This window comes from Aptenodytes forsteri, unplaced genomic scaffold (genome assembly GCF_000699145.1).
Source record: "Aptenodytes forsteri isolate BGI_AS27 unplaced genomic scaffold, ASM69914v1 Scaffold94, whole genome shotgun sequence".
Taxonomy (NCBI): Eukaryota; Metazoa; Chordata; class Aves; order Sphenisciformes; family Spheniscidae; genus Aptenodytes; species Aptenodytes forsteri.
The window spans coordinates 7,604,020-7,619,275 of NW_008795017.1; the positions used below are offsets into that span (position 1 = coordinate 7,604,020).

At 37.0% G+C, this 15,256-nt stretch overlaps 1 protein-coding gene across 3 annotated transcripts in view; it reads right to left on the minus strand.

The window, feature by feature from the left end:
- The window catches only part of TRAPPC12 (trafficking protein particle complex 12), a 56,272-nt gene extending 41,427 nt beyond the window's left edge, over positions 1 to 14,845 (minus strand). For 2 of the 3 annotated variants that reach the window (XM_009275602.2, XM_009275599.2), the window contains exons 1-2: positions 13,633 to 14,845; positions 8,797 to 8,913 (exon numbers count right to left, since the gene is read on the minus strand). In XM_009275602.2, coding sequence (XP_009273877.1) covers positions 8,797 to 8,913; positions 13,633 to 14,844 — 1,329 coding nt within the window. In that variant the 5' untranslated portion in view covers position 14,845. The remainder of the gene's footprint in view (positions 1 to 8,796; positions 8,914 to 13,632) is intronic. The other variant, XM_009275600.2, reaches the window with a different exon arrangement.
- Between the last annotated feature and the right edge of the window lie 411 nt (positions 14,846 to 15,256).

The window sequence follows — 15,256 nt, forward strand, 5'->3', positions numbered from 1 at the left end:
GTAGATGCGGCACTTAGGGACATGGTTTAGTGGGCATGGTGGTGTTGGGTTGATGGTTGGATTCAATGATCTTAGAGGTCTTTTCCAACCTTAATGATTCTATGAGAAATTCAGAACAATAACAATTGTTTCACCTATAAAATGTAAACATTTGAATTTCCATTGCATGGCTAACTTAAAAATAGTCTTTTATATATATGTTTATTCATAAAACAAAATAATTCCTAGTTAGACAAGTCAAACTGTCTTGTCACATTGTCATCCTATTAATGCTTCTGCCTTGTATATGCTAATGCAGCCATGCAAATAGCTAATACTACCAAAAACTTAAAACACAGACTAATGCTTCATAGGTTTTAAGCTATCATACTTTTCTATCATACAGAAGAGTTTTTCAAGACACATGTATCCAGCATGTCATTATAAAACAAATACACCTTGTTCCTGAAAGTAATCTTTTTTCAAATAGTTTCTTAAATACGTTAAAAAATAACGATAAATGTAATAGAGAAGTGACATGTTAACTGGTGAAATGTAAAGGAATATATATATATATATATCTCTCGGTGCTTGCAAAGTTTAGGTACTCACCTTGAATTGGTATTTTATTAAATTCTCTCCAATGTTTAGAAAACATGTCAATACAGCAGTTACACAGAAAAACCAGTAGTAACAGCTAAGAGTTTTTATACTCTCTGGCCCCCACTTTGCAGCCATATAGTTCAAGGGGCCACTACAGAGATCACTGTGCACTAACCACCTCATTTCTCTCCCCTGCATTGTCAAATCCCAGATAAAAATTTGAGTTCCACTGGAAATGCAGAAGTCACCTGACAGCAAGACCACGAAGCAGCATAGCAGCTTCTGAGACGTCTATGCTCTTATGGAAGAGCAGGAATTGATAATGCATTTATAACATCCTTCAACATATATCTGTATTGACTTAGAAAAGCAGAAAGACACTGACATGAATTACCTGAAATTTATTCCTCTTCTGCAGAGACAAATTAATTTCTTATTATCCTTAGAACAGAAGCAGACACAGACTCTAAAACTGTTCAACTTTTCTTCCCAAGTAAAGTTAGGATCGAAAAGTAATAATGGAACATTTATGACAAACTTAGGTGCTACAATTTTTAAAATTCTATTGCAAGCTGTGCTGGTTTTGGCTGGGATAGAGTTAATTTCCTTCATCATAGCTAGTATGGGGCTATGTTTTGGATCTGTGCTGGAAACAGTGTTGATTATTCAGGGATGTTTTTGTTACTGCTGAGCAGGGCTTACACAGAGTCAAGGCCTTTTTTGCTTCTCACACCACCCCACCACCGAGTAGGCTGGGGGGGCACTAGGAGTTGGGAGGGGGCACAGCTGGGACAGCTGACCCCAGCTGACCACAGGGATATTCCATACCATATGGTGTCATGCTCAGCACATAAAGCTGGGGGAAGAAGGAGGAAGGGGGGGACATTCGGAGTGATGGCATTTGTCTTCCCAAGTAACCATTACGCGTGATGGGGCCCTGCTCTCCTGGAGATGGCTGAACACCTGCCTGCCGATGGGAAGTGGTGAATGAATTCCTTGTTTTGCTTTGCTTGTGCATGTGGCTTTTGCTTTACCTATTAAACTGTCTTTATCTCAACCCACGAGTCTTCTCATTTTCACCCTTCCGATTGTCTCCTCCATCCCACCGGAGGGGAGCGAGCAAGCGGCTGAGTGGTGCTTAGTTGCCGGTTGGGGTTAAACTACAACACAGCATGGACAAAAAATACTTTTTCTTTATAGAACAAGACAGCCAGGAGAAGCAAGTCTGACAACCATCATAAAAACAGTCTTTGCTGGAAAATGAAACATAATATTCATCATGATTTCAAAATTAGAGTTGCCTGCTGGTCATGGAGCATAATTCTCTGTGGAAGCTTAATAGAAGGCTGCTGGCAGTATAACTTAATTTGAAATTAGTAGGACACATTGTCTCTGGCAAATTGTACCAGACTTACAGTTGCCAGAGTTGCCAGCCGACCAGAAATCTTTATCCAGTGATTTCAAACACCCCTCAAAACCTTGCAGGTCAGTCACTTTCACATTTCCTGTGGTCTACAGCCACACAGTCCTTACAACCCAGGTCCTTTTTTCCCCAAAAGCAACAGGGATGAATTTTGTTTGCAAGTCATAAGCAGAGGCTCAAAGCAAATATGGATACTATAGCTTCAGATATAGCATCAAAAATACTGACAAAGAATAAAATAATTATTCCATGATGATCAGGACATGGTCCTTCAGCAGCAATTGTGTGAAAACATTATTTTCTCCTAGAGAAAATAACGTCAACCAAATATTATTGCCAAATAGTTCACTGTCACTGTGACAGCCTGGCAGAAGAGAACTTCTCTCCACACATGACATTAGCAAATCTTTTTTTCACAAAAAATATGGAGCTGTTGTTCTTTTAATGAAAGCCACCAGCTTGTAGGATTGCTGTGCTTTTTACACACTACTAGTCAGGATGTTTAACTTGTGAAGGGATTTTCTGGGTCCAAATAACATAACCAAAAAATTAAAAAAAGAAAAACAAAACAAAACATTTCAGTATTGACTTGTGTACACACAACAAAGCTAGGACAAGCAGATTAGCCTCCCAATAGACAATGCAATTGCATTATTCCTTGCAGAACTTCTCTCTTCTTCGCAAAATCAGAAGAGGTCCTGATTTACATACAGATGGGGAAACTGCATAGTAAAACAGGATTCAAATAAAAAGGATTTATTTTTTTCTTTAAGACAGAACCAGCCCAATGATTTTTTATCTTTTCATTGAACTTCTTAAGTTGTCTCAGATTTGAATACAATGACTCTAGGTTTAAATAAAAAAAGTAGATATTAGTGCCGGGATTTTGTCACGCTATTACCCTGTAGAGGTAGAAACTAAAAGTTTTACGCAGCTTGAGGTGATAGACTTGTGTGTTACAGAGTCGTCGTCCCCCCGCCCACCCTTTTTTTTAAATTTTTCTTCTCTTCAGTGTGAGCGTACCTTGCACACAAATCTTACATGCCTTTTTTGGAACAAATACAGTATGTTTATTATCTTACTGCTTCTTTTGATCACACCTTCAACCAAACCAAATACTGTAGCTGCAGCTTTAAGAGATAAAAATGACAGTGTAAGGTGATCAACTCCCAGCTCCTCATTTTACTGAATTACATTCCACCATTTTCAAAATAAGAACCTGACTAAGGCTATCATGATCCCCTTTTATTAAAAGCAGTAAAAGGAAACAGCCTAAAAACCAGCTGAAATGGAGTAAAAAATGAGAGTTATAAATTCTGATAAATCCACATCTAAAGATCCGGTAATGCTTCTAGTCCATTTGGTCAAAGTTAAAAGTAACTGAGATATTCTGTACATCCCAATGCCTTAAATAAGCCTATTTTCTACAAAGAGGGATGAAGGAATAGGATGTAGGGTAGAAAAGAATTCCAGTGCCTGAAACTAGAATGTTATTAGTTCAAATACAAGAATAGCACTGAAGATGTTATATTTTTTAGATTCAGAAATGAAGAAAACTTCCAATGGAGTAAAATGACCCAACGCAAGCCAAAACTGCAGTCTGTCTGGAAAAATATTTTTTACATTTCTTCCTTTTCTAATAAAGTGTCATAAGAACTTTAATTATCAGAGTTTTCACTATATCTGAAAGACTGTGTTTTCATTCTATTATGAAGATATGCACTGATTTGGACTGAAAAAAATACAACCGAACAGCTGAATACCACTGTCTCACATGCATAACTGTTCCTTGGAAGTCTCCTTGTGCAGGTCAATTTTGCTTGAACTTTTAATTACGGTTGAACGAAGATCTTAGACATATGATTGCAGAAGTGTTCATATTTCTCTTTTGTATACAATACTGTACATTGTTTTCCTGAATGAAAGCAGTGAAGCTCAGGTGATGCAACAAATACGGCTAATACCCAGGTAGAATTCTTCTGTCCAGCAAAGAGAGTCATGCAGACTGGACATCTACAGAAAATGTGTTCAATGAAAAGGGAACTCACCTGATACACAAAGAGAATTTATAACATTATTCAGTCTCTCAGGAAAACAATTTTGACTCAGAAGTAAGCCACTCAAGTTTTACCCAATAAATTGATGCTTTTTAGTGTAGAAATGCAACCTTCCCCACAAGCCTCCAATTACTGTTTGTGCTACTTGTGTCTCCCATCTTCTCCCAAATCAGCTACAAAAATGTTGGAAATTGCTCACTGATTCAGAAATAAAGCAATACAGCCCACCCATATTTTTAAGGATAATTTCTAACTTATTAAAGTGAATATGTATGCCATACCACTGTATCCAAGTTTGTTATATTTGAAAATATATGTAAGAGCACAACATTAATCACGTGCAAAAGTAACAGTATATGATTTTTTTTTTTAAATAGACTCAAAGGGAGTCATTAACTCTACATGTAACACCATTAAAGTGATTAAAATGTCCTCCTCCACTAGCTATGACATTCTTCTCCCCTGTAAATTACAATTGGTAGAGCACTTTCACATCAGTTAAGAAAATGTAGTTAGTAACCCTTTCCTGGTCTAGTAGCTTGGAGAAATGATTGCATACTTAGAGCAAACTTTGTGTATTTATAGTGGCAAGATACAGTAGCTGTTTTTTAGGTATGACAACAATCAAAGACATAATTTTCCTGTGGCTGCAAACACCTTACAACTCAAAATATCAGAAAGGTCTCTAGTAAGAAATACTGTGCTATTTGTTCAAATGAGGGTAAACAATTAACCTAAAATATGGAATAACAGGAACTAACACAATTGCAGCTTGCGCCTTGTATGTATAATTTTTATTTGCTGCTGTAAAACAAAGCAACAGTGTGAAGACAAGCTCTCGCTTACATTTATTTGCTCTAGAGGTAAATGCATGTTCCTATACCAGATTAATAAAATTTTTCAGAAACTGAAAACTCAGATTTTCGGTTTTCAGTTGAAAAATATAAACACTTAGCCTCTACAGATGTGTAACTCTATTTACAAGTTATCACCTCAATGATAAGCACATAGATTTATAGAATTACTTTGCTGGACTGCTCCAGCACTCCTGTATCTCTTAAAAGCCTCCAACCTGTAAAACTAGTTCAACTGCACAACCCCCCCACCATTACCCTACCAGTAAAGCATTTCCAATTCACTGTTACCCATTCCATAGCAGAAATTTAAAATGTGAAAGTACAGTTGTTCAATAAACCAACTATCCATCTTTGGGTTACTGGTACAAATCTCACTCAAATCAACTAGAGACCAAATTCATGCTGAACAAACAATTTTGTTAGCTGAGTTTAACAATCTGAGTTCAGTTCCTGGTAAACAACTATTTGTCTTAGAAATGATGCTGCTGTAGGTGGCCTCATCAGAAAAGGCGCACCTTTGGAAGTTCAGCTTACTACCTGCTTGATAACATTTGTTTTCTGACAACTAATTGTACTTGAGGAAACTTCTGCAGACTGTTTGCACTATGATCCCCCAAAAAGGACTTCAGTCTCCTTTGCTGTGAGCATTAACTTCATCTTACCCACAGAATTGTCTTTTAACTTGTACAAGTAAATGTTTTTTACTGGGACTTTTATAAGGAAGGTGAGAAGTTACTACTCAAGGATGTGCACTGGAATCAATCCAATTTAAGATATTCTTTTGTGACCCTGGTGAACAGAGCTGGTACCTGCATTTGCAGGTGTAATCTAGGAAGTACTGTCAAGGACCGCATCACTAAACAGGGATCAGATGATTTACAGTATCAGAATAATAGAAAAGGTAAAACACAATCATTAACATGGAAAGTTATGTAACTTACAATACAATGTGTTGAGTTCTAGACAGCGATAATAAAAAGATGTTAGCTTCAATTGGAAGAAATTCTGAGAAAAGCTCCTAGGATGATTATGATGACATCCATGATGAGATGACTAGAAGAGTTATTTTTGCCTTTAAAAAGAAAATCTGAGAAGTGGAAATACCACTGCTGTCTACCCGTACAAAGTAGCAGGGGAGCGGAAACAAATATTGAGAAGATAAAATGACTTAAAAAGCAATACGAGATCAAAACACTTAAGTTGTTGTAAACAACTTTATCTTTGATTAGAAAAAAGATTTTGAGAGAGGATTGATTAGAATTCCTTTTATTAACCACCAAAGGAATGAAATCCTGGAATAGCCTTTGAAAGTAGTAGCAATGTATCTGTGTTTGTTAAAACAGCCAAATAAGCTAACAGAAGCAATTGTATGTTTGAACAGAGGAGCTCCAGAGTTGAGAGTTGCAGCTGAAGACCTGTGGTATGAAGATTTGGGATACTGTTGAGCCATTTAGCGTGCTTTTCCCATTCACACAGGATTAAAATGGTAACCAGATACAAATGAAGCATTTTCCTCTGTAGCAGGCAGGCTTGGAATACTGCTTTTATTTTTTTTTTCTTTTCTTTCCTTCCCATAATCAGATGGAGTTCACCCAAGATCACCTGAGAAATTTAACCTAACAAATTTCTTCATAACAGGACTTAACATTCACTTTTGGTTTCAGCTGCCACTGGTGCCTTCCTACAGCATGCGATAGTTCTTCAGACTTTTAGATTGGATCCCAGATTTACACATCTAAATTCAGATGTGATCAGTAACTGTACTGATTAGAGCTCTTTTGACTGAAGAATTCAGACATGAGCTCACAATTAAACACCTAAATAACAGGTATCAGTCTGAAGCTGAAGTCTATCCTAATTCTATGCATTTCTCTTCTGTACTGTGGACCCCGTTGAAACAGACTCTTTTAAGTGGCTGTCCATTGCTGCAAGGATTGAATTGGGTGACTGAAAGGATCTCATTAATTCTCATGTTCATGTGTAGTTCACATGGATACCAAACAAACAGCTAAGGAAAAAATCTTAACTTTATGGAAACTGCATAGCAATATTCCAAACTTTCATCAGTTTTTATCTAGATGCTAATGAAAATATTCCCTGTAAGTGGCTCTTTGCATGAAAAGATATATTCACTGAACATATTTGGTCAGGAATTCACTGATAAAGTAAAATTGGTGGTTGGTAACAGAGCACTTATATGTCATTCTGGCCTACTGTGTATGTAAAAACCACACATCTTTCTAATTAATATCATCTATAGCATGGGATTTTAATGTTTCTAAGTCTGAAATCCCTTTTACCTTTAAGACTGTTGCCAATCAGAAATAAATTTTCCACATTAAGAATTTCAGAAAAAACAGCAATGTTTGCAAGGAAAAAAAACAAACTAATTCTTATCATAAAAAGAAACAGAGTTCTGCAAACAAAACTGAGAAATAGTTATATTGCATACTCAAGAACAACCAACAGCTAATGATTGGAAGCCTTGAAAACTGAAGAACATCCTGATTTCTGGCTGAATGGCTGCGATTTTACAAAAAAAAAAAAACCCTTCTAATAAGACAAGTTTTAAAAAAAATCTGCTACAGGTAGCAAAAAATCCGACAGCTGCAGATTGCCTCCTTATCTTCCATGCTTTGATCCTAAAAGCCTTAACACTGCTCTTCTGGAGCGTAAGAGCACACTCAAAGCTAAAACAGTATCAGTGGCTGCGCTGTATTAAAGGTACAAGATGGTCTGCAGCATAGAATAACATTTTGCATGGACACAGCTACCAGGCCAAATAGAAAAAGATTTCCCATACGTCAAAACTCTTCTGGAAGACGGAAAGGAAGTGTGGAAAAAGGCTTTTCCTACTTAGACACTGATGGGGACAAGATTTCTTAATAAGATTTTTTTTTCCCCTCCATACTCTCAAGTTAAGCAAAACATTGAAACAAATAGAAAAATATCGATCTCCAGGATGGAGATCACAATCTGCTTTTTCAGGTTAGTTTCAAAAATTACCTCTGAATTCCTTTAACAACGCTTGAGGAGACCAACTAGAGTTTTCCTAACATGACAAAAAGTCTCTTCTGGAGCTTTACATGTAATGTAACACAATGAAATTAAAAGATGTTAAATACTAAATACAGACTGTCCTAACACTTATAATTCCTCACTGCTTTTCCTCAGTAAATTTTCATCCATTTTTTCAAAAATAAAATAAGCCTAAAATATTTTGATATTTCAACGGATCAAGTAAGGCTCAGTCATGTAATAGTAATGAGTTTCAAACAGGAAGACAATGGCTGAAAGAATAAGACAAGATTCACAAGGCTGCTAGATGCAACTATTTCCAGGTCCAAAATATTTACATTAAGGAAAGGATTTTAACTTCGAGAAAATTAAGCTTTCGTTTGGAAGTAATTTAGTTTACTTTTCCTGCACTGAAATAAAAAATTAAAGCAGTTGAAATTATCACATCAGCTTTGCTTACCATTTACAACCACTGGTATGTCTTACCTTTTGTAAAACACTAAGGTGAAAACATAAATAATACATATGCAGATAAACAAAAAAGCCATTAAAATCTGTTTTGCAACCATTTACATTACGTAAAAATCAACAGCTGACAAAGTTCAGTGACTTAAAATTACCTTTTTTCTAACTTTTTAATATAAAAAAATGTTTACTACATCGTTTAAAACCCAGTATTTAAAACCCAGTGCCATTCCCACTAAAAACTACTGGACTTTGGCTAGTACTTTTGCAGGATCATGACTAGACTGATATGCACGGGTTTTTTTTTAGTTTCTCCTCACAGTCAGTAGCTCCCAATTATCTTGAGGGAAGCATGGTATTTAATATATACTGAATTACGAAGATCGTTACTTACAATTAGCTGTTTCAAGCCTACAAATGACTGTTCTACAGAGTTGGCGTTTAAAACTTGTCTCTTCACTGCAGCTTGCTCCCCCAAGAAGCGAAGCATTAAGTCTTTTACTGCATCTCCCTTGGTGTTCATGGAACAGAAAAAGAAGAAACATAACAAGACACTTTTAAACATTATTATGGGTTGAGGTTGGACTCGATGATCTTAGAGGTCTTTTCCAACCTTAATGATTCTATGATTCTATGATTATTTTAGCAAAATAAAACGTTGAATTAAAGCTGAGCAACATAGTTCCTTCCCTTTGAGAAATACTTGTTTTCCAGCAGTTTTTTTGTGAAATGAATATGAATGCATATATATTTACAGCATTTTAATGAAAACTTCTAGATTTACTCCACATTATTTGCTATATTCTTTTTTTTCAATGTTTAGGTTTCAGTTAGCATAGAAACATTCAGACTTACTTGCTTCTCATTATTATCCTTCAAAGATCTAACAAAATACTCTTCAAAGATCTTACAAAACACAGTTAAGTTTTATGGGTTTTTATAATGGATATTAATGTTGAATGGTGCAATCTACTGACCGAAGATACATGTGCACAGGATTGGCTAGCCTTAAGTATCCACAGAAAATAAACTTTGAGAGATCATGAAACCAAGTGAACAGCAATCCTTCAAGTATTCTTAATTTCAAAAGAATTAACTGCAGGAATCAGTCAGAGAAATTGGGTTATCTAAGCTCAGTAATTTGAAAACTCGAGACCAGTTGAGACATAGACATTTGAAACAGATTTCTAAAGTTAGACAAGATTAATTCTACATTTTACGACATGGAGCAGCTAACGGGAAGAGTGTCCAAATCCAGGTTCTATTTCCAGCTTTGCTAGCAGTAAACTGAATAACTCTGTATATGGCACCCTCTGTGCCTCAATTTCCCCTTCTAATCTTTGTTCAACTATCGATTTCTGTGCCTTCCCATCTGTTGGCTGACATCCTTGTGGTTCTGTGTACTAGAGATTTTCAAAAGTTAATCAAGAAATTCAAGCTTAACGTCAAGCAGCTACTGAAAAACTGTGGACCACACATGGACAGATGTTGAAAACTCTGCTACTACTGTCTGCACACTCTTCAGGTACCACGTCTCCCAATACAGAGCGTAGGACAGGGTGCGGGGGGGGGGTCCTAGTCGTTGGGACTGTACACATTACCATATACAAGAGAAACCCCTATGCTGTCAGAAGTCACCACGTGCCAAAAGCAGGCACAGAAATTATTTCTGTAATTATATGTTTTTATGCATTTGTAATCTAGAAAAGCAATCATCTGAAAAGAAGGAAAGTTATCAGCAATATATTAACAATATACTTACATTTTTGTTTTTAAACAGAAAGCAATTTATAACCCACATTCAGCCAGAGTAAAGATCTATCTGGTTCATCATCCTGTCGGTGAATAGCATATGTTCGCAAAACAGTGTAAGAAACAGAATAAGCTCATACTGGTCTTTCCCAACTTAAAGCAGCCAGAACTTTATGGTCCACCTGTGCCAGAGGACATATTTGCCTACCATTTTTAAACACCGACTGATAGACATACTTCCCATGACATTTGTCTTTCTCATTTTTCGGTCTTTCTCAACAAAAGTACATCTGAGGGTAATGAATTCTACAACTTAAAACAGTTACATGGACTGCAGAGCAGTAACTCCTTTTGTTATGCTTATTACTCAACAGTTCCTTTGCCATAAAACCCAGCAAATAATAATCCTCTATTTACTTTAATTCTTTTATGAATTTTAGATCATTATTGCTCTTGTAAGTCGAAAGGTCGTCTTCCTTTTAGCTACCACTCACAAGAGAGAACCTCTGCACTCCTCACCATCCCTCCTCTCTCTCCAATTTGTTTTAATTCCATTATATCTTTTCAGATCTGTGTTAACTAGAATGGTATGCAATATTTAAGATGTTAAAGCAGAAAGTGACTATGCAAAAATGTAAGCGTACAAAGGAGTATTTGCAAAAATCCCTCTAAAGGAATATGAAAACATTCAATTGAAGAACTGAGGCAGGAAGCTGTTAGCACAGAGAGCAGAAAGCAAGCCACAAAGCCTTTTGCCTAAAAAAAAGGTGAGCTGCATAAAACACAGTAAAGCTTAGCTATGATAGAGATAACTGATACTAACTGTTTGCACTTTCCCCATGGACAGTGATGGGAAATACATTTGTGTTTTCTGTCTAGTTTCTTGAAGAATGCGACTGCAACTACTGTTTCACTACATGGAAAATTTTTACCTCTAATGCTGTCACCTATCCTATGAATAAACCAGATTTCCATCTTTTGGACAGAAGAGTCTGAAGGAATAAGAAAAGACAGTGTGTGCAAAATGACATAAATAGAAAAGAATTTTTAATCCCCAACAACAGTACTTTGGAGGAGGAAACATTACAAATGAATGTCCTTTGTTTCATTACATCATGACAGCAGACAGTAACTGATGAAGAAAGGCATAATGGAAAGAGCATAAAAAGCAGTACTCCAACTTGTTCCCCATGCTCAGAGAGCACAGGTTCAGATAATCTGTACCACACGCAATCCAAGGTAGCTTAAAAAATAATGTTTCTTGAATGATCAGCAAAAAGTAACACACAGTTGAAATAGAGAACATTGAGTATTTTTCTTGGTGTGATTTATCCACTTAACTTTTAAGACAACACACTTGTAATAAGAACAAACACTTTCTGAGTGAGCAGGGAAAAAAAAAGTACTGAACTCTTCAATACACATCATACAAAATTTCAGTCCTTCCCTGAAGCACGCTTACAGTTCACTGTAAATGCACTTTTCAACTAACTTCTTTGTCAACTGCATGCAGCCTGGTTTAACATCTTGCATTAACATTTAGCATTAGCAAACTATTCACACCAGAGCTTTAATGAACAATGTTGGAAGCTGATTTAACACTGAAAACATGCCTCCCACAATGTTTCAGTTGACATTTCAAAGTACTTTACAATTATAGTTTCAGTTAAATATACAATTTGCACTACTAGAAGTGTATGGAACAATGATAATACAATTTGCACTACTAGAAGTGTATGGAACAATGATACCAAACTAGGGGAGAAGCCAGGTCAGTCAAGACGTGCACTCAGGCCACTGAAAAGCAGTAACTGGAATTGAAGAAAGTCGTATAAACATAAAAGCACTTCAAAACTTGTCCCTGCTGACATGTCTATGTGACTGCTTATAAATTATAATTAATGAAGAAAGCAGCAGGAATGCCTTTTAATTCCGTTGATGATTTTACATCAGGTCTTACTGTAGAAATACATCACATGCACGTTGCCATAATGTCTTCTTTTCAATTACGTACTAAACGGTAGATCTGCATAAATGCACATGCCCACATTCAGGGAATCATGAGCACAAAATAGCCTTTAATCCTTGAGGACTGAGGAAGGAGAGAGAGAGAGAGAGAGCTATTGTAAAAAAGGAGGCCCGCAATAAGGAGGACCTCATCCTTGGGGCCTGCAGAAGGGATTATTCCTGTCATCCATCCCATTAGCTGTCAGGAGAGAAATACTACACACTCTTGAATTACTCATCAAGGTCTAAGGGATTTTTTGGGGAAGGACCCTTCCATTTTTTTTGGAAGGAGTGGAGAAGGAGTAGCTTCCTATTACAGTGTTTTCTTTCATGCTAATTACTGGGCCCTGTGACAACAAACAGATGTTTTAAGATAAAGCTAACCCAAGAAGTAGTAGCAGCATGGCATATGTCTAAAACTGGTATCGTTTGTTGCTTGTGACAGAAACCTAAGATTTGTCAGATAATTCAGCTACAAATCTGGACCTGATTCACTCCAGAAACTCTTCTGATAGTTCCTGCAGATTGGGAAGTTACTGCAGACTGCTCTCTGCTTGTATCTGACTATTGACTGATAACTTTTGTTATGCTACAATTAAGGATTAAAGTATCCAAAACCTCAACATCATCTCTCTAGACAACAATTCTATTATCCAGAGACATAGATATGAAAGAGTAGGATTAGCCTATTACAAGAAAAAAATTCCATTACGATAGTTAGTCTTGGCTGAGCAGCCAGGATAAAATTGCTTCATGAGAAATACCGAATAGATCCAAGTGAAATTTCTCAAATTCTGAAAAAAACACTTTATGCCTTCTCACTAGTTGGGAACTCTGACAGAAGAGAAGGAAATGGGCTTCCACTACTACGTTTTTCCCTTCATCATCTTATCTGGAGTTTTCCCTTTAATTTTGGGGTTATCCCTTCCCAGTAGCTTGCTTCAGCACTCAATCTTTCCTACAGGTTACACCCTCCCACTGCTTAGGGAAGATAAAAACAATGCAATTTCAGTCAAGTGTTAACATTATTGAGAGCACTGTGAATATCTGAAAAATGTTATTTCCCAACATTCGCAACAGCGAATTCCACACGCAAAGCTGTCTGCTTTTAGACTTTGTAGTACAGAGTACTGATTCTGTACATATTCCAAATATGAGCGTTATCTTACTAACTAGGAGGACCAGAAACAAACTACTTAAAAATACAACCAGCTCTGGATTCTGTGGAAACTGTCAACACTGTTTTTCAACATACCCAACGAATTTCACTATGAATAAATCAGATGTGGTTCTAGCCCCTTCATGTATGAGTAGGCAGTGACATCAAATTTTCTAATAAGGATTGAAGTAATACACACAAAGTGACCATGAGGAACAGTATGAAGCACTGCGATACACAGATTATTGGATAGCTCTAATACAATATTTCTAACATATAACCATACACTAAGATACAATAATAGACTCTTACCTGTATATTATCAAATTTTAATCCAGGCATGGTGAGATTCTCTTTATCTATGAACACGGTGCTGTACTGTTGTGTGGCAACTGAAATGAGAACATTTCTGGTTTCCTCACTAGGAAGCCAAGCATCATTTCTTCTATCTAGTTCACTCATATTTAAGGCTGTGGCAAACGGGTCATCACTCCCAGCAAAAACAGCTTGGATTTGTGAGAACGGCTTGGGGGATTGAGTTATTTCTAGAGATGGTGGAGGACCACCTGCTTCTGGTCTCCCATTTCGCACAGAGAAAGTAGGGTTAGATGAAGCACAAGAGCTGTCTCCACCATTAGAAAGAGAGGACATTTGTTCTGGAACTGAAGAGCTTGCATTGGGATTACTAACAGAAATAAAATTGGATGTGGTAAATGAATCAAAAAAATCAGAAGCTAAAGTATTAGTGTTAACAGTATCGCCAAAGAACTTGCTTAGACTAGGACTTGGTTGAACTACCTGTGGATTAGACTTCACTGGAGTCTCAATTATACTACTAAAACTGGGAGATTTTACCATCTGAGGCTCAAAACCATCAGGTAGGAACAACTGTGGCTGGGTATTAACATTGTTTCCTTGGCTGAAGATGGTACACACAGGAATAGGCTCAGCCTCAGAAGATGGTTTGCTAGTACTGGGTGACGATATCTGGTCCTCAGGTTTGCTTTCATTAGTATTATTTGGTTTTGTTTCAACAGGAACATTGTTTCCCAACTTTGGTTCTTCCTTCACTGCTTCCTGAATTGATTCTTCCTTTAAAGATGCCTGATCATCTGTTCCAATCTCAGAAATGTCTTTGGGTGTTTCTTCATGTTCAGTTTCACTCTCGTTACTTAAAAACTCTTCTTTATCCACTTCTGTTTGTGTTTTTTGAGTATCTTTAGCTTCCATTTGTTCTACAATCTCCTGGAGACAACCAAGTTCACCTGTGTCATCTTCACTGTTGTTTGGAGAATCTGAAATAATGACACTCTCCATCATATGTTCATTAAGTTTATCTACAAAATTATTTGAATCTTCTGATATAGTTTCATTCCCTTCAGACTCAAATTCATCTCCACCAAGATCAATGGTTTCCTCATGAAAAAGAATTTCTTCCTGAGTTTTCTGTTGAACTATGTCTCCGCTGTCATCTTCATCCGAGGTGCTCTTTGCATCCTTAGCGTTACTTTCATTCTTCTCCATGGTAGCTGAAGAGGGAAAAACCCCCACCAAAACAAGTGTTAGTTTTATTACTCAGGTGTTGCTCAGGTGCCACCCTGAAATTCCTAAGTATCGTACAAATACTGAAATTCTTGCTTTAAAAATATAGTCATTTCACTACTTGACGTCTTTCATTTAACATCTACCCACGGAATAAATTAAGTCTGAAAAAGGCTTTCTCTTTACCCTTTTTGCAAGTCGCAAAAATACTGGGATTAAAGAGCAAATGCCTCCCGCTAAAGACAGACAAAACGGCATTTGCTTTTCTGTTCGCAAAGACTAGCTCGGTCCCCGTTTAAGGAAAGGAAAGGGCGGGTTCAATGGCAACGGAATCACGCTGCCACCAGCGCAGGCTGCCCAGCCGGGGGCCGGCCGCGCAGAAGAAGCGCCCGGC